Source organism: Amborella trichopoda, chromosome 4 (assembly GCF_054954075.1).
Source record: "Amborella trichopoda isolate Santa Cruz 75 chromosome 4, AtrichopodaSantaCruz75HAP2 v2.0, whole genome shotgun sequence".
In the NCBI taxonomy this organism is placed as follows: domain Eukaryota; kingdom Viridiplantae; phylum Streptophyta; class Magnoliopsida; order Amborellales; family Amborellaceae; genus Amborella; species Amborella trichopoda.
The window spans coordinates 51,558,344-51,577,029 of record NC_142339.1 but is presented as its reverse complement, the minus strand read 5'-3'; the positions used below and the strand labels follow the sequence as shown (position 1 = coordinate 51,577,029).

The 18,686-nt window shown below is 35.4% G+C and overlaps 1 protein-coding gene across 10 annotated transcripts; it reads left to right on the top strand.

Annotated features, from left to right (window-relative positions):
• Positions 1 to 601: 601 nt before the first annotated feature.
• On the top strand, positions 602 to 11,017 carry LOC148782573 (uncharacterized). 10 transcript variants are annotated; one of them, XM_088865592.1, is made up of 19 exons: positions 602 to 1,157; positions 1,257 to 1,322; positions 1,471 to 1,647; positions 2,238 to 2,312; positions 2,403 to 2,526; positions 2,618 to 2,682; positions 2,774 to 2,850; positions 3,015 to 3,124; positions 3,324 to 3,361; positions 4,626 to 4,782; positions 4,868 to 5,077; positions 5,228 to 5,257; positions 5,447 to 5,536; positions 5,654 to 5,718; positions 6,235 to 6,295; positions 6,402 to 6,479; positions 6,573 to 6,649; positions 6,741 to 6,910; positions 10,647 to 11,017. In XM_088865592.1, the coding sequence occupies exons 1-18, from the start codon at positions 948 to 950 to the stop codon at positions 6,876 to 6,878; spliced, it is 1,848 nt and encodes a 615-aa protein (XP_088721718.1). In that variant the 5' UTR covers positions 602 to 947; the 3' UTR covers positions 6,879 to 6,910; positions 10,647 to 11,017. The 10 variants fall into 10 exon arrangements, 6 of the variants coding, with proteins under 6 accessions (XP_088721718.1, XP_088721717.1, XP_088721719.1 ...); XM_088865591.1 differs by having other exon boundaries at positions 5,438 to 5,536; XM_088865593.1 differs by lacking the exon at positions 2,774 to 2,850 and having other exon boundaries at positions 813 to 1,157; positions 5,438 to 5,536.
• The last annotated feature ends 7,669 nt before the right edge of the window (positions 11,018 to 18,686 follow it).

Sequence of the window (18,686 nt, the reverse complement as noted above, 5' to 3'; positions counted from 1 at the left end):
TGTATAGAGCTTAGGCTCTAAAAAAACAAATTAGAACCTACTTTCAAATAGTGTTAAGAAATGTGGTTTCAATACTAGAAATCTTGTGATAGCTTTAAAATATTTTTTTATCTTTATTTATAAAGTTTAAAGCTTAAAAAATAGTGTAGATTGACCTATCTATAAAAATTGGAAAATCTTGAAAAATGACGGTCCAATAATGCGTTACAAAATACACTATTTCCAAACTTGAAATCCATTTTTTTTTCTCATGTCCATGCATCTTGATGTCGAGATGATCAATTTGAGGATATTTAGACATCAAAACAACCTCTTTTAGTGAAGTTTTGGAGGTAGGCTCTAATTTGATTGTTTAGAGCCTTGGCTCTATATAAGCTTTTCCCTTTAAACAATGGATGAAGTTTCTATAAAGTCTACCCTCTATGAAAACTTCATCCCAAACACTTTCCGCAACGAAAATCTTCATGACGATTCTAAAATCAATTTTTAACGCCAACAATAAAATTTAAAATTAAAAAATATACAGATCTTGCGGGTCTATAAACACTTATTTTTAGTGCGAAATGGATGGTTTTAGAGTTTGAAATCATAATTTTTCTTTACAACCATAATATTCAAAGCCGAGACGATAGATGTGAAGGTTTTTCAACACTCCCCTCCCCAAAAAAAAAAAAAAAAAAGAAAAAAAAAGAAAAAAGAAAAAGGAGAATTCTATTTTTGATGATTTATGAGGGCAGGCCACACTTATTTTGATAGGGGCTGCTTCCCTGTCAGACCATTTTCCTTAAACAATTTTCTAAGCCAAACAATTTATGAGGTTTGGTGACACTTCCTTTACTTTTCCCCGGTAATTTGGTGCGCCAACGTGCGGGCTCTTCATACTCCCCACTTCCCGCGCGCTTTTTGAAGTTTTCCATTGAAGGATTGCAGAGTTTGAGTAGAGAGAGATGGCAATGTTCAGGAACAAACTTCTCTTGAGGGCCGTCCCTCCTTTCAACCTTCGTTCTTCTCTCAAAATACTGCAACTCTCTGTCTCTCACCCATTTCCTTTCCCTCCCTCTCTTTCAACAAAGCTTGAATCCCTGTCCTGGAAACTCTCCCGAAACTTGTCCATCGCTTGCTTCGTGCAAGTCTCCAATATCTTCATCATCTATCGAGTATGCTTAATTTTCCGCTAATTTCTTTTTTTTATCATCTCCTATTTTTCTATTTTTCCATTACTAACTCATCTTCAATTACGCTCCATCTTTTATTAGAATTCTCAGATCGAAGCCGTTGAGATAGCTGTAAAGGAAATCACAGAAACCCTAAATGTAGATGATGTAATTTTTTCACCATTTCCCTCCTCCTTAACTCCCCTGTTCTGATTTTTTTATGAGTGATTTAAAAGTTATCAAGTCAATTGTGGAGGTGTGTTTCATTATATTTGGTGTTTCTGTGGAACATATGGATCATTTCGTGAATATGAAGGTGGAGGTGAAGGTGGAGGAAGAGGTGGAGTCGAGCTCACTGATTGCAAAAGCTGTAGAGTGTGGCTTGAAATCCGCTTTGCTTGAGAGAAACTGGACCTGTCTTGGTGATAACATTGTTGTTGACTCGAAAATCTCTTGCATTGAGGGAGAAACTCCCCTTCCTGCCCTTCATCTGGTAAAACATTTCTCAAATTTTTTTTTGATGTGAATTGGGGAAAATCATGGATGAATTGCATTTATATTTCTTGCATTTATTTGTATCTATGTGCTTTGTTTTTTTTTCCCATGGACTATAGCCATATTTTCCGTTTCTTGTGTGTTTCTGAAGAGGATAATATTTATTGTTTGTATAGTATAGGGGGTTAATCTTGTTTCTGTTTTCAGTTTAATCTGAAAATGGGCAGAGTATCAGTCTATCAGAAATTTCTCTGAATTACGCTATCTTCATAACATAGGATCAAAATTTCTTATTGTTCATGTCTAATTTTTTTCAAAGTGATGCATTTACTTAGTTTTTAAAATCATGTTATATTCAGCAGATTCATTGTTGTTTTCAAAGGGTTTGCCTTAGTAACCATACACTAATGGTGAATGCTGACTCCATTTTATTTTGTAATAACCCATTTGCATTTTAGTTTTTTTTTCTTTGTAACCATATCTTCTGTTTTGAGCTTGCGGGTTGTAGCTTTAACCATCTTACCCAGGTAAATTGGTCATCCCTAGAGGGTTTCTTTGTTTGGTTAATATTCTCATTTGGTATTGCAGTCTGTACAAATAGAGGCAGATGATACCTTGGTCTTCCTAGTTTCCCCAGATGTGCTTCGATTTAGTCGACATAAGGTAATCTAAAATCTGATTGAAATCCAAATTAGGGATTGTTTCACATTTGTGTATTTATTTTACTTTACAAAAATATATATTGTTTATCAGGTTTTGAACATCATATCCACCGAAAGAAAGTATAAATTTGAATCTGGGGACGAAGTTGCTATTGACAACTCCTCCATGACATCGTGCTCTATACTTCCCTCATTGCTTGGAGGCCATGTTATAGGTGCAATATTATTCATCTCCGGTTACTAGTACACTATATTTATTGGATATTAAATATGAATGTCAGAATAATTGTTGGTTTTAATTATTAGGGCTTAGTAAATTTTTGCCAGTTTGGAAGGGCCTTCAAGAAATGAAGCACCTTTGGTCTGATAAGGTACTGATTTCCTTGTTATTAAACACTTGTGCTTTTTTGGTTTTCTATATATAAACAATTACTGCGTGACATGATCTTGTCAACCTTGCAGTACGGTTTGGAATTACCTATGAGCCACTTCTTCATCAAAGTGCAGTTTATTGATGGAGCTCACCTAGATAATAAGTGGTCACTTTCTTTTCATAGATCACCATATCTTTACCTCTTCTTCATGTAGTGATACTGAGCCCTGAGGACTGGGGTTGAGATGTTGTTTGTTTGATGTACTTGGCATATAACTATCCCAATGCTTTTCATCTCATTTGTCATATTCTCTCATGAATTTGTATTAGGTTCCCCTCTGCCTTAGTTCTGCAAGGATCAGGGTTAATTCCAGTTCCTCAAACCAAGAGGACATCGATCGCCATCCATGCATTGCAGTTATTTGGAATGGCTCTTGAAGGTCAGTCATGAGAATTTACTTACTTGATTGTTTCCTATAGTATTTTATAACATAAGGGCTTAGAATTCTGTTTTATTTTTTCGAGTGATCAATTCATTCATTTATTTACTATTCTTCTCGTCAATCTCTCCAAGATATGGTTTTAAACTTGGCTGTGAGTATGTAGTTTATGAATCTCCTTTTGCTTTCGATGATGCAGCGTGGGATTTTTTTGGAGGAGGGCAACTCAAAATTAAGGTATACAATTTGGAATGCTTACATAGCATCTGTAAATATTAACATTTATCTTCTTTATTTTTGTTTTGCCTTAGAAACATTTTCTAGCAATATAGGAGAAAGAGCAATAAACTACAATAAAAGGGATCTGATGCATCATTAGGTTCAGCTAAGATCCTGGAATCACTCCCATGTACACAAGTATCTTAGCCCCATTTCCTTTCTATACTCCGATTTGCCACTTTCCTCTTAACTTGTAAGTCTTGAAATATATGCTACAGCAAATTCTGCAATGATTGAAAAATATTCACTCACTCTGTGAATTGCTGGTGTTGATTGATGGCTACATGTCTGGACCAACTGGATCTTTGGACCCCTGAAATTATATTCCTATGCTTTCGAGTTTTCATGAACACAACAGATCTCATACATGTTCTTTGCGTCTGATGAACTGTTTCTGGTACACTCAGACTTCTCTGTACACAGCAAAAATTTATTATATCAATTTTTGATTAAAAATTCAAGGCACCCTGGATCCATATAGGGTTCTTATACCATGTTAGGCGATTATTCTATATTTTTGACACCGATTATTATTACCTCTATTTTAAGTGAATGACATTGGACACAACAATCTTCCTGAATGATTGAGGTACCCCTTACCCACATGCATGGTGGATGAGACTAACACTAATTCAAGTATGGAGTGAAGACTTGATGTCTCGCACAGTAAGTACTCCATATCGCTGTATCCATTACTACATCGTAAGTACTAGAAACTTTATATCTAGGCCAGTAAGTATTAGAGGTCTTAACAATTCACTTGGAGAGCTCCCCAAGACTGTCTCATCAAGATTCCTTTATTGGACTATTTGGATGGACTCTAAAGCGTTCAAAGTTGCTCTAAATTTTTTTAAGGTTATTCAGTAAATCTCACCATCCATTGTAGAAATTTTAAGTGTCCCAAAATTTCACTTACATTTTTTTTCCTCAAATCGTTCCACAACACAAGGTGGTTGATAATTTTAATATGCTTTTGTCGTGTCTTTTTGCTCACATCCCCTTCTCACACTGCACCATTTATTTTCTCAGACACTTCTTGATTCTTTTGCACTTTTGAGCTGGCAAACAACAAAGAAAGAGAAAGGAAACTTAAGAAAATATTTCTGATAGCCACTTCCTTTGGTTGTCAAATACATATCACTCTTGATATCATGAAAGAATTCTATAAGGGTGCTCCCTAATTTACTTGAGAGATTTAGATTAACTTTGCTCTTGTATACAGGGACTCGTTAGATTTGGTATAGTACCAGAATGCCGCTCATGGACCAGAGCAAAGGATATCCTTCCCATTTATTTTGCATATGAAAATCAAGAAGCTCATTGGGATATTAGTCTTACATGCAAGACCTCTTCAGTAGAAGGCCTCTTGGAAACTCATGGTATCATTTAATTGCATTGGATGTAGTCACTTCTTCAATCTTCACAATGTTCACCTTTACAGAGGACCTTAGCTATGGTTATCAGATTTTCGAATGCCGAAACCAGAGCAATGTCATAAATTTGGTCGTGATGATCCGGAACCTAATCGGTTGAAATGCAGCGTCACAACTCCAACGATTGGTGTCACAAAAGATACTTCTGTGTGCAAGGAGAATTTTGTCTCTGCTAACATAACATCTAAATTTCGACCACATTTTATGCGCCGAGCACCCAAGAAAGGGAGTCCCCAAGCAGGTATCCACCTTTCTGGAGCAAATGGATTCTGTTAAGTTTTGCTTCTTTTTATGGGTGGGAATGCTGGTTTTAAGGCCAAGTATTTACCCTTAATTCATGCTTCATTAGTTGTAATGAGTAAATGAACGAGTTCTATAATTTTTTATGCAGATCACAAGAATCGGCTGTCCCAAATAGCTGGTGAGTATTGGCTTAGCTTGTTCTAGTCTCGTCCATGCCTTGTCTGGCTTTACCATATTCTGTGCAATTTATTTCTTCTTTGTCATGGTTTTGGAGTAGCTTCTTTCCTGGAGGGAGAGATATTTGGTTATCTGAGGACCTTATTTATCTAGAATTCTCATGCATTACATTGATATCAAGCTACTGCAGAAAAACAGGTGGAAAGGATCATTCCTGATCAGGCTGCGACAAATGACAGACTCACAGTTTCCAAAACTGAAAGACAGGCCCTCTCGAAGAGTAAGTCTCTTACAAGTAAAATATGCTATTGGTTTTCATTCCTTTGATTTTCCCTCTCAGATGCACTTTTAAGATAAATGAGAATTTTCTGATGCTTAAGGCTCTAAATGAACCCAGAGTCTGCATGCAAAGGCAGCAACACGAAACAGAGGCATGGTTCCTTGGAAATTTCATCTGCTGACGTGAGTAAAATTGGTGCTCAATCACATTACTTCATTTGTATTTTGAGTGAAACAAGCTGTTTCATGGTTTTTCCCTTAACTAAGATATTCATAAAAATTTCAGATACCATTGAATTCTTAAAAAGGGTTAGCAGAGAACCGGGAATGGGCTCAAGACATCGGTGGTCAGGGTGGTGGAGTGCCATAATATGACATCTTAAATTCCATTCTTTCCACTGGTGGGGGACCCCTTCCCCACTGATCCTGACCCCAACCCCAACAACATCCCCACCAGCCCTGCTCCGCCCCCTCGCCCCCTCCCCCCCCCTCTCCAGCCAAAACAAAAGACTAGCTGAGAACCAATTCAAATTTCCTGGAACTACAGTTAGGCTAAATATTTATGGAAAATAATGGAATGAAAGGTGTCACTTGATTCAAATAAGAGTACTCCTGTCAACATTATGAATTTGAAGGCCACAAGTTCATGATCTTTCTTGATTATTAATCAAAGAATATTGGCTTGCATACTGGCTGCAGATTTCTAAAGCTCCAAGGGAGTGGAAAGCTAAACAAATTAATCCTGTCAATGGATTTCATGGTAATTAAACTGTCCGGTAGAAGAAACTACCTTTGTCCATTGAGGGAGTCAAATATGATTCTTCTGACACTTCTATGTGTTTGTTGTTTTTTTAACTATGTTCCAGGAACTGCAGATTTTCCAGAAGGTGAAGTGTCAAAGGTGGAGACTCAAGGAGAAAAACCTTCAAAAATTCAACCTAAGATAAGTTTTCTCTAATAAATGATCATAATCTAGTTAAATTGTAGCCACCATTTTCAATGAAGATTGATGTTTTCTCTTTAAATGTCATTTCACAGTGGTGAGAATGAGGAGCCTAATAAAACTAATAAACGAGCCAAACAACATGCAGAGTCTGCTGAAGTCATTGATAAGGTAATCTTGATTCCTCATATCAATGTCATCATGGTTAGGTGTTTGCTCTCATGAATGTTTATAGAGTGGCTTCTTGCTATGATTCTGCTAGGTTATGGACTATGCTGCCAAAGGCAAGCTGGGATCCCTCACTATTCCAGAGCTGAAAATGTTCTTGACCACAAAGAAGGCTAAGGTGGGAGGGAAAAAGGAGGAGCTTATCCAACGTGTAACCGGCTTGCTCACATGATTTAATTTGGCTCCAGAGGATTACTCGTTCATGTAAGCATTCTGATAGAAAATAACTTTTCTCAGTCAAATGTTATACAAAGGGAGCAACTGTTTGGAACTATTTGTGAATAGATGCTCGAGTTGACGACTAAAGGGGAAAGAAAGGATTGTGGTGTGGTTTGGAGAGAACCTATCACGTTTGACCTGTTGTGCACAGTTTCGTTTCCCTGCCTCTTGGATCTGAGCTAACCATTGTGGTAAAGAATTCATAATAGAGGAAAAGAAGTCATACCATTCTATGGGATTTTGATGACCTAACAATCTGCCTGAAATATGTTATTGTGAGGATACTTAGTTTATATCCAATCTTGTGCTTGAGAGGAAATACTTTTGCCTCCTCTATCTTTTCATAGAATACCTTCTCTCAGATGCTGATCACACTGGATGGCAAAATGGTTTAAAGAAATACTATGGGCATGTTGGGAAAAACTTGTTTGCTGATTAGAGCAGGAGTCAAAGTGCGGTATCTCTTGCCTATGCAAATTTGAAGTGTCATGGAATGCCAACCTTAGAAATGGCGGATTGGAAGTCTCTTGAATGAATTTGGAGTTCACATACGTCTGCCTTTGACAGTACTTTTATACTAGATGCTATGCACACCATAGAAAATAATCTTCCATAGTAGAATAGTTTCTAGAGACCCACTATTTCTTCAGCTCTCCAAAGTAATCAAATTTGGAGAGTAAAGAAGGAGGGCGCCTTAGGATAGTGCGCAGTCTCCACTAAAATATGACCTGTGACACCTGAGTATTGTTTGGAATTATATGAGCTTGTGGAATCTTTTACATATGCTGTAGGCTTTATGATGGTTTATGTGAAATGATGTCTTATCCAATAGTCATGCAAAAATTGAGTGGAGATCTTCCCTCAAAAAAATTGTATGGAGATCCCCATCATAGACACCAATATCACTTGTAGTTTTCTTATGATATATGAGTTTTCTAACCTGGAAACTGATGGTCTTTGATTCCAAGTAGAATGCTTTTCTAAAGATTGCTCTTTGCAGAATTTCATCTGGTTTGCAACCCTGCTTGAGGAAGCTTTCAATATTGATTTATTGTGTTCTAACACCATGCTTTCCTTCCTTCGGCTTCCTCACTAACTTCTAGGTGATTGGACTAGATGATCTGCTTTCCCTCTCTAGGTCCCAAACGATCTCTCTTTTCATTTTAATTCAAATGTTATTTTGGTGGCAAGAATGGGAAAATAGATCTGGATTCCTGATAAATATGATGTAGTGAGATGGTATATGTTTCCCAGTTGCTAGCAGATCCACTTCTAGGCTGCTAGTCATCTTCAAATTGAAATTAGCAATAGTGTGAATGTGGGTTTCCTTATTGTACTTGGTTGAGTGAGAGCTGATAGTACCGTTTCATTGACAAAGCTCATCTATGCAATATGGCCAATGATTGATAATTTCTCGTGTACTTGAAGAGGAAATCAACCAGAGCACAAATGATTAATTTGTTTTCTCCTTTGGATGACATAATGACTCAACATTTGTAGCGATGACCAACTTGTCAATCCTTCTTGTGAGAAATCCTCTGCTGAGATGATTCAATGCTAAATTTAATGGTTGATGCTACATTTGATCATATTGAAAATTTGATACTCTAGGATAGCAAGATAGCAACCAAATTTGATTATGACCTCCAAGTTTTAGCTTCAATCTAATGAGTTCATACACTTAGCAATGTTGAACTCGATTCATGAGTGCGGCAATTCTTCTGAGATCCATGGTTCCTTCATAAGTTGTGCTTATTTCTGATTGATAACTGTTCCACAACTCCGAAAATCCTTGATCTAACCTGCAAGTTGTCCTCTTATTGCCAGAATAAAAAACATAAGATTTCTGGTTATCTACCTGACAAACTGACCTACCGTCTCCACCACAAGAATCTGTATTTGTGAATCCATGTCTGAGACTGAGACCTGTTCCTCAACGGGCAGAGCTTTCTAAGTGCAGTTGCCAATGTTGTCTGCTGTTGGTATGCTTTGCCCTTTCATCCTTAAATGCTCCATGAATTCTTGATCATATTGTCATAGTCCAAATGATCAATCCACATGCTTTCAAACTCCACATGTCCTTACTATGATTTGTATAGTATAGCTAAGGAGACTTGTTTGAACAATATCTAGTTGAAGTTGCTAACAGAAGTTGACAGCAAGTGAAGACCAGTTATTTGTTCCAACGTTGTGGCATGACCTTTTGTGGCATAGGGTCTGAAAATAGAACTGACTGAGTTTTGGGATTGATGACGAATGGAACTTGCTGTTTTGACCTTGGGGAAGAGAGGAGACTCACTGTTCTAGTTGTCTTAGAATGGGTTTCAAATGGATCCTCATGGTTATTAGAGCCATTCATGGGCACGTTATCCATTCTAACTGATTAAGGTTTCATGCATTCATTGTTTTGTCAGACTTGTGCCCCTTAACATTGTTTAACAGGCATGCATGTATTCCTATTTGGGTGGTTTTTGAGTCATCAAGACGTTCTAAAGAACCCAAATAGAACTCACCACAGGTTGTTCATAGCCATATAGCCTTGGAGTGGTGGTCCACTCAGAAACCCCATCAAACCAACTCCTTTTGGTGTCAAACCTGTTGGGGTGGTTAGTCTCGAAACCCTACTGTCCAAATTTCATATAGAATGGATGTAGTTTGAAGATATTTCCAAGTTCACCGCGGTGATAAGAAGGTTTAAGATGAAGTGCTGTGGCCAAATTGCAAAGACCTTATTAAATCAGCTGAAATTGAGTTGAAACTTGGTGTTGTGCATTTGGTACAACATTTGTTGGTGTTTCAATAATTTACTGTGATCTTTTTGATAAGCCATATAACCATGGTGGAGATTCGGGTTTGATGATTGCTGGCTCCAATTTGAAATGGATAAGCACATAATGGTGAAAGAGTCATAGATATGGATTAAACCATATTTCTTGCATTTTTGCTGTCAGATATCCCATCTCTCTTTGGACCGCTCTAAAATTCAAAGCTCATGCTTTTCTTCTTTTAACCATCTGGTATCTGTGATAAATCCGAAATTGCAGTGATTCTGAGTCTAATATGGATCAGAGTACACTGGAGTCGACCGCTGGGTGTCGATTAACGGCTTTGAAGGGATAAACTATAAAAAAATAATCAAAATATTTGGATCTACTGAATATGCAGCAGACAATTGTGGTGTAGGATCGAGGGAGGCATAATTCTTCTATCTCTTGCAGTTTTTCTAAACAAAATAGCATGGGCATGTTGTATGATGGACTCATAATAATCCTAGTTCAAGATCAGGGACAATAAACCCTTGCGTTTTGAAAGACCTGAGCTGCAATGGCTTGGGTTCTTCTTCTTGTTCCGCCTAAAAGTCGTGTGGAAATCAGATTCTAATATTTGACGATTTTCACCATAAAAGTCTATGAAAATTGCGCAGAATACTCTTCGTTGAGTGCCCAACCATTCTAGAAAAGGATTGGGATCATGAGCCAAATGTTTGAAAGCAATCTGTGGCACAAAGTCTCGGGAGTTAGTATGGAGTAGTTGCTATACCACGGTGAAGACTCTATTCAAATTTCAAATCTTTCAGATGAAATCTCTTAGATGAAATCTCTCTTGGATGGTTCTAGACAAACTTCAATATGATGTATGCCTATATCCTTTACATTGTTGGATCAGAATATAAATGGTTGGAGGCGTCTCACTGAATCAAATGAACTCCTGCTCTCAACAGCCTATTCTGCTGCCTATATAAGTAGCACTGGTGATCGATTTCACAAGAGAAGAGAGAAGGTCTTTGGGGCAGACTTTGAAAATCTTGCTAGAGCATCCTCAGAGCCTGAAAACCACAAAGATGGAGCAAAAAGCATTGAGAGAGAGAGGATGAAGGCCCATTTTCCAGCAACCACACCCAGAGTACGAGGATTACTGTGTTATAGCAATTACTCATTATAGTTCACAAGGTGCATGTAAATCCTTATAAATTTCAGTTTTCCTTTGGAACTTTTGTAACAAACAATAGTGGATGTAAAAAACACAAGGTGCCAACAGGTCCATAGAACTCTTCCATCCCCAGTTTAATATAAAAATTTAACGATCTTGGTGCGATCGGGAGTGGAATTGAGTTCCCCTCCATGTACTTCTCAAATTTTGTTTCTTTGATATTCATTTTTGGTTTTCATTTAGTAGACATTTGGGCAAATCAATCCCTTAGCACACATAAGTATACAATTGATTGGATACAATGGCAGGTGTTGGTATCCAATGTATCTGCTATTCTTTCTTTTATTGTGCATGAGAGAGAGAGAATTGTATCTTGACTATATTAAGATGCAGCTTCAACCAGCAATAGTTTTTACATATTCCCAGCTTTCTAAATGCTATCAACTTTTGGAAAATGATTGGAATTAAAATGTTTTGATCTTGCGAAGTTTCTTCATGTTCCAAGTTTTCTGTGTTTGCAAGCGCGAAAACATTACCATGATTGCACACCCAAGACGTGTTGGAGTTTGAAAGTCCCATTTTCCTTGTTGTATTGAAAAAGATAATGAAAATTTTCCACATGTTCCCTAAACCATCATTTTATTGTTCTAGAACACGGTTATTACCCACCGATTTACCCAAATAAAAAAAAAGAACACAATTTATTTGAATAATAAATATTATTGTTGTAGTTGCATATAAAAAATAAGCAATATTAATATTCCATTAGAAATGATAATTTAGTCACTGATAATATATAATCATTTAATTTCTTAGATATAACATGTCCATAATATTTAATTAGGATTCTAATTATTTTGTTATTCTTATAAAATTCATTACAATATCACAATTGTAATGCTAGTATTGGTAATATGTATATCTATGATAACGAATGGTATTATCATAATTCTGAATTAAAAACTTCTAGCAATGAAAAATTTATTTATAATCATATAATTTTTAATGATGAGTAAGACAGTTATTAATTTAAAAATATAATGGTTACAATATTTTTTATTATTTAATGATAAATTTATAAAATTTTAATTAAATAATCACAATTAATTAACTAATATATTAGGATAATTTTCATAATTAATTAATAATACTGTAAAATTTTTATTATTCAAAATAATTAAATTAAAATTAATAATGTCATAATAACTTAAAATGAATAATAATGAGATGAACCAATTGTAAATAATTATTTAAAATAATATATCTAATTATGCCGACATCAATAAGTCTATAATTATGGCACTAAAACATCATTATAAATTAAATTGTGATTATTTTTTTAGGAAGGGAGGAAGTTACATAAATTCCTCCAAGATTTTAGGATTCCCATAAAAATAAATAATTTAAGAGAATTAATCCATGGTATCATCAATGATAAAGAGTAACAATTAAGTGGGTTAACTCACCCAAAAAAAACAATTAAATGGTTTTAAATCGCTCTGCATGATTTGCCTCTTTTCAAATGAGAGGAAATGACAGTAGGAAAACTTGGTGTGTAAACTTGCTAAAAAAATAGGAGGAAGCAAATTCCATAGTTGATGATTTGGCCAAGAAAGGAGCCCTGTCTGATTCATTAATAGTTTCGTGTTTTAATAGTTGTGTTTGTAATGGAACCATTCAATCAATAAAGTTAAATACTCTTGTCAAAAAATAAGGAAGAAAAAAAAAAAAAGAAAAAGTAAAAAACAGAGGAAGCATGTGCCTCTATGTCGTGACGACTCTATTGCACTATGTCGTCAGACGTCTATAGTCTGTCAGAAATGCACCATCAAATAGGAGGAAGCATGTACCTCTATGTCATCACATGTCTACCAAAGGGGGCGCAATTCACCGGAACTCACCGCAAGTGCACCATCAGGAAGCATGAGCCTCCATATCGTCACATCTCTACAAAATTTTACCACAATCAAGCGCTCTTGTCCCATCACGCCACATGTTTATAAATCGGTAAGAAGTGTGCCATCACGCCACATGTCTATACCGGAGTCGTACGGTAGAGTATCATTTCTTATTTGATCCTTTTGAATTTTATATTTGAAGTTGAGGTTGGAACTATTCATTAAAGAGAATCGTTTCGATACATTTCTTATGCATCCACAGGTGCTATATTGGATTTGAATCATATTTCTGATCAATCTATATTGATTGACTGCCTCTATTATGTTGTTGTTAGCAAATACCACTATTTTTGGATCTTCCAAACCATTCATGTATGAGATTTAGATCGATTTTGTTTTGATCCATCGATAAAAAGATTCATTCTCTTCATAAAAAATATGAGGTAGAACCAATAAAAATTTCTTTTTCGATAAGTCTGTCAAAAGTGTGCCATCCCACCACGTTTATAAGCCCGTCGGAAGTGTGCCATCATGCCACATGTCTATAGTTTGTTAGAAGTGCACTATCAAGTGCCCTTGCTCCATCACGCATGCGCCTTGTGTGTATAGACTTTATCTCCTTAAAACACAAGAAGATGCCTATATAGTTAAACAAGGTTTCCTTTTTCTACATTTTCAACGTGAGATATATAACCCATCACTTCTTGTTCTACATGTAAGACAAAAATATCATTTTCAAGGCTTTATACTTTCCTAAACACCATAGAAGAAAAATGATATTTTTTTTGAAATAACATAATGCATTTTTCAAAACAAAAATACAACAAAATATTCATGAAAATTAGTTATAATTCCAATTACATTTGTAGTTAATGATAGTTAGGAGAAATATCAATAGGGGTGTGGTTTGTATAAAGCCGAGGCTCTAAACAATCAAAGTAAATTGCACCTTCAAATGGTGTTGAGAAATGTGGTTTCCATACTAGAAATCTTTATGATAACCTTAACGTATATTTTCATAGCTAATTATAAACTTTAAAGCTTAAAAAATAGTGTAGTTCGAGCAGATCTATGAAAACTTGAAAGTCTTGTAATTTTACGGTCCAAAAATGGATTACAAGATGCACTATTTTTGAAACTTAAAATCCATTTTTTTTCTCATGCCTCTGCATCTTGAGGTCGAGATAATCAATTTGAAGATATTTAGGCATAAAAAACAATCTCTTCCGGTGAAAATTTTGAAGTGCGCCCTAATTTGATTGTTTAGAGTCTTGCACCTATATAAATTTTTTCTCCACTAAAATGTATTTAAATGTATTTCAAACCTAACACACCACCTAGGCAGTTACACAAAGTCCAAGGGTTTTAAGGAGATAAACAAGTAGAAGTCTTAATCAGAGGTGGACTATGTAAGGTTTACCTTGGTTGGTTTAGGAAGGATTTTCTCATTAATTTCAAGTGAATTCTTTGTTGTCTCAAATATTATTTGCCGTAGAAAGAAATCCACAAGAGATGGATCTTGGTATATATAGGGGAAATTAATATGAATTTATTGAATTTGGTTATCTTTGAACTCATATTAGGAACTTCAAACTCAATTTCTTGGCCTTTAGAAGATTTTTCAAGCAAAATAGGTATGAGAAATTGATGGATTCAGTTTCGATGTACTAGAATTCTAATTAAGCTTTCCAATGAGTACCAATATGAGCGATTACAGGAGCAAAACGCAAGCCGAAGGTGCAGTGCTCAAAATTACTTCTCTAGCTCTTAAATCTCAATTTCAAGGGAAATTTTGTGAACCACTTTGTAAATAACTCTATCTCAAACTCATTATCAGAGAATCTAGGAAGTTTGCAATTCCATGAAGTTCAGCTGTCATCTCTCTCTTTCTCCAGTTCATAGAGTTCTAACTTTGAGCTATTCTCACCCTCCATAGATTGACAATCTCCTTGGTGTTCGAATAAACAATCGTGATTAAAGCTAAAGAACTTGAGCCCAATTGAAAATTTTCACCAACTTAAACACAAACGAGGTAACCGAAGATCTCTTTCTCACCGTCAACATCAACCTAATCGAACTTGAAAACTTGTCAAAATTATCTTTACCAGACAACTCAGCAGCCATCACAAAAAACTCTATTAAAATTGTTAAAGTGTATTTTCTAGAATGTACATTAATTTTTATGTTATTTTATTATGAGTGATGTAGTAGTGAGGTTGTAGTTGTAAGTTTGTGTAGTAGGAAGTTATGAAACTATTGGGTGGTTAGTAGTTGTTGCAAATAAGCAGTTTTTGTAGTAAATATGGTTGTAAAAACTTCTATTTAAAGGGAGGTGTGTGGTGCAAAAATTGGGTTGCACGTATTAAGGTTAATATTGGGTGTCAAGATTGTAATGCGTTTGTGTACCCCTAGGTCACATGTGTTAAAGTTAATCTTGGGTGTCAAGATTGTACTGCCTTCGTGTGCCCCATGTTTTTCTTGAATGCAAGTTTTTCTTCTATCTCATCTTGGTTTTTCTTCTTCTTTTTTCTATTTGCTTGTGAGTCTTGGGCTAGTATAATATTGTTATACTAATTGAGAAGCGGATAGTTCCGGGATGTGGAATTCGTCTTTCTCTATATGGTATCAGAGCCACAACGGTGGTGGTGATCTTGTATTGACTTCCTTAGTAAAGAAGATCAATTGTTTTTTTGAATATGGATTCGAGTGGAAGATTAAATGGTTTTAATGTTGAGTTGGGAACTCAACTCAAGGCAGTTTTTCTATTTTCCAATTCTTCTTAAGATTTAGAATATTTGTTTGGAGATCTCTCATCGATGCGGAAGAACCTATTTGGAGGCATGAATGAAGTGGCTTATCATTCATGGGTTAAAAAGGGAGTATATCCCAATGTTGCCTCTATTCAAGGGTGGGCTATGCAACCATACTTGGTGGAATTTGAGAATCTCTTTGGTGGTCTGCTAAATGACTGTATTTTTAATTTCAGAAAATGATGAGATGATTGCATATGCATGGCTCCTTTCTAGAAAATCAGTTTAAGAGGGAGTGTTAAAATTGTTAAAGTGTATTTTCTAGAAAGTATATTAATTTTTATGTTATTTTATTATGAGTGATGCGGTGTGGTTGTAGTTATAAGTTTGTGTAGTAGGAAGTTATGAAACTTCTAGGTGGTTGTAATTGTTGTACATGAGTAGTTTTTGTAGTAAATATAGTTGTAAGAACCTCTATTTAAAGAGAGGTCTATAGTGGGAAACTTGTATCACATGTATCAAGGTTAATCTTGAGTGTCAAGATTTTAATGCCTTTGTGTACCCTTGGGTCACATATGTTAAGGTTATTATTGGGTGTCAAGATTGTAATGCTTTTATGGACCCCATGTTTTTCTTGAATGCAAGTTTTTTTCCATCTCATATTGGTTATTCTTTTTCTTCTTTCTATTTGCTTGCGAGTCTTGGGCTAGTGTAACTCTGTTACACTAATTAAGAAGCAGATAGTTCCGGGATTGTGGAATCCGTCTTTCTATACAAACCCTAGATTCCTTGAGCCAAATATCCTTCTCATTCTCTATCGAAAATAGGTGACGATTCCCATTTTACAACTTGTTGATTGTTGAGTTCTCGCTTCGTATCGTTCTCTAAGCATTTTCAAAGATTGATGACAAATCCGAATCTACAACCTGATGATTTTGTAAACAACTATATGAAAGTAGGGATTTCTGCCTCCTCAAGACCATAGGCCAAACTCTGCTCACAAGAAGTGAGACTACCTCTGCATTGGTTGTGAGGTGAATTATCTGCTGAACCTGACCCATCGTGGTGACAGGACTCCGATCTGCTAATATCATGAAAAACATCATTTAGGGTTAGTGTTGCTCTCCATATGTTGCACCAATTCCTTGAATCTCCTCTTCTGATTGTCATTATCTTCTTATGTTGGTACAACGCACCAATTCCTTGAATCTCCTCTTCTGATTGTCATTATCTTCTTATGTTGGTACAACTCCACCAGCTTGGGTACAACTACCACGTCTTCCCATCAGGCATGGTTGCATTGGATCTTTAGGCGATTCGGGAGAAACAACTGATTGGATACCATCTAATGAAAAGAAAAATTCACAGGAAAGAAAATTAAATAATCTTTCTGGTTGAAAAATTAAAGAGGAAGCCCAAAAAGCGAGGCATTTATAGCTATGCTATGATATGGTTATGCAAAAATATTCTCCCAAAACTCAACCCTCAGTGAAAAACTATATTGCAACCCCTATACAATAAAAGATCTTTCATATACCTAAGAATCATAATTGCAATTTAAATGGTTAAAATAAAATTTATAATGATATTTTTATTCCTGATTAAATAAAATTTGTTGACACTTTTACCCCTGATAAAATAATAATTCCACGCGCACTATAACTTAATAAAAGGGCCCCTGAAATCTTAACAATGCAAAAAAGTTCCAAGTTCTCTAAAAAAACTTTAAAACCATAAAAATCAGCCTAAAAAATAAAAATAAGCAGCATCTTGTTCTGTATCAAGGTCACTGTAATCGCAACATGCAACACAAAAATTTCGCGACAAAAATACTTTTCGGACTTTTAATAGCTTCACATATTTTTCCAGCTATATAAAACTTCATAATGAGTTTTTTTTTTGTAGATCGTTGAGTTAAACTCATAGTGGGTTCCTGTAAGTGTGCCCAAATTCACAGGCAGATAGCAAAAACTTGCGTAAGAACTGTCAAAGTAAGGGGAATCTTCACAATATCATATATGGCTACTGCCCACATAAAATTTAGTTTTGACTGAGGCTTTATTAGAGCTTTCCAATCAGATAGGTGATGTTAGAAAGAGGTAAAACAATGCTTAGGGCTACCTTTAACTGATGTCCCTTCTTCTCATCTTTCTGCTATAACTAATTGAGTCCCTGGACCTTTAGCCATGATGATCTAAGGAAGAGTAAGTTCACATCTTAACCTTTTGTCTAGTCGCTCTGATTTTATTCTCTAGTGGTGGTAAAAAGTCTATGCCTTCTAAGGATGTATGTTTATTTTTGTTGAAATTTTACATACACTCGAATACCATATTGAAATTTTATATATGCTCTGATATCATGTTGAATTTTTTTGGAAAGGGCTGATACCATTGTTTATATCTTTTGGAAAGATATGTGGGTGCTTCTACAATATTTGATTAATTTTAAAAAGTATGCACTCTTTTTAGGAGAGAGATAATCACAAACACAAGGTTTTTTTTGTATGCATATCTCATTTCACGGGTTATATCCACATTTTACAATTATCTCATTACATGGTGCCTATATATAGGCATTTACAGCAGTTTTGAAACTACCACGATTCAAACTACCCACAAACCTACTTGATTAGATAACTCCCCAAAAAAAAGCTACCCACTAACACCCACTATAATAGAGAGAGAAATACCCATAACTCATAAATACATTAGATATTGACCACTCGTCCTAAATTTTTACATCATTTTCAACATTCTCCCTGATGCAAAATTTCCTTTTTTTTTGTTTAATTTAGTGTACATGATTTTTAAAGAAATTACGAAAGTCTTCACTTTCCTCTTTTAATGTAGAAACTAGGGCGTCAAACTTTTTAATATGTTTCTTCATTCCACAAATTTTTTTTTCTCTTGCAATATTCATTTTCTCTTATTCATCATCTTTAATTTCAATGACTTCTTTCATTTTTGTCAATTACGATATGACAAAATATATTGCACTGTGTTTGACTTTTTTTTTCGTATCCATATAGGATCCTGAAAATTTTTTTCCTCCAATCTCTTCCTCACAGATAAAAATAGGGCTATAGTCGGGCCCCCCTTGATAATTTTGAAAATTGGTTTTTCAATTTTTTGCTTTTGACAATTCATTCAACTTGGTTTTTGGAGTAGGATTTGCCATATTTCT

Excerpts from the sequence above, each read along its gene's own strand:
- LOC148782573 (XM_088865591.1), top strand. The coding sequence starts at position 948 with ATGGCAATGTTCAGGAACAAACTTCTCTTGAGGGCCGTCCCTCCTTTC. Across the intron at positions 1,158-1,256 it reads ATATCTTCATCATCTATCGA|AATTCTCAGATCGAAGCCGT; the intron begins GTATGCTTAATT and ends ATCTTTTATTAG. Across the intron at positions 5,258-5,437 it reads TCGGCTGTCCCAAATAGCTG|CTACTGCAGAAAAACAGGTG; the intron begins GTGAGTATTGGC and ends ATTGATATCAAG.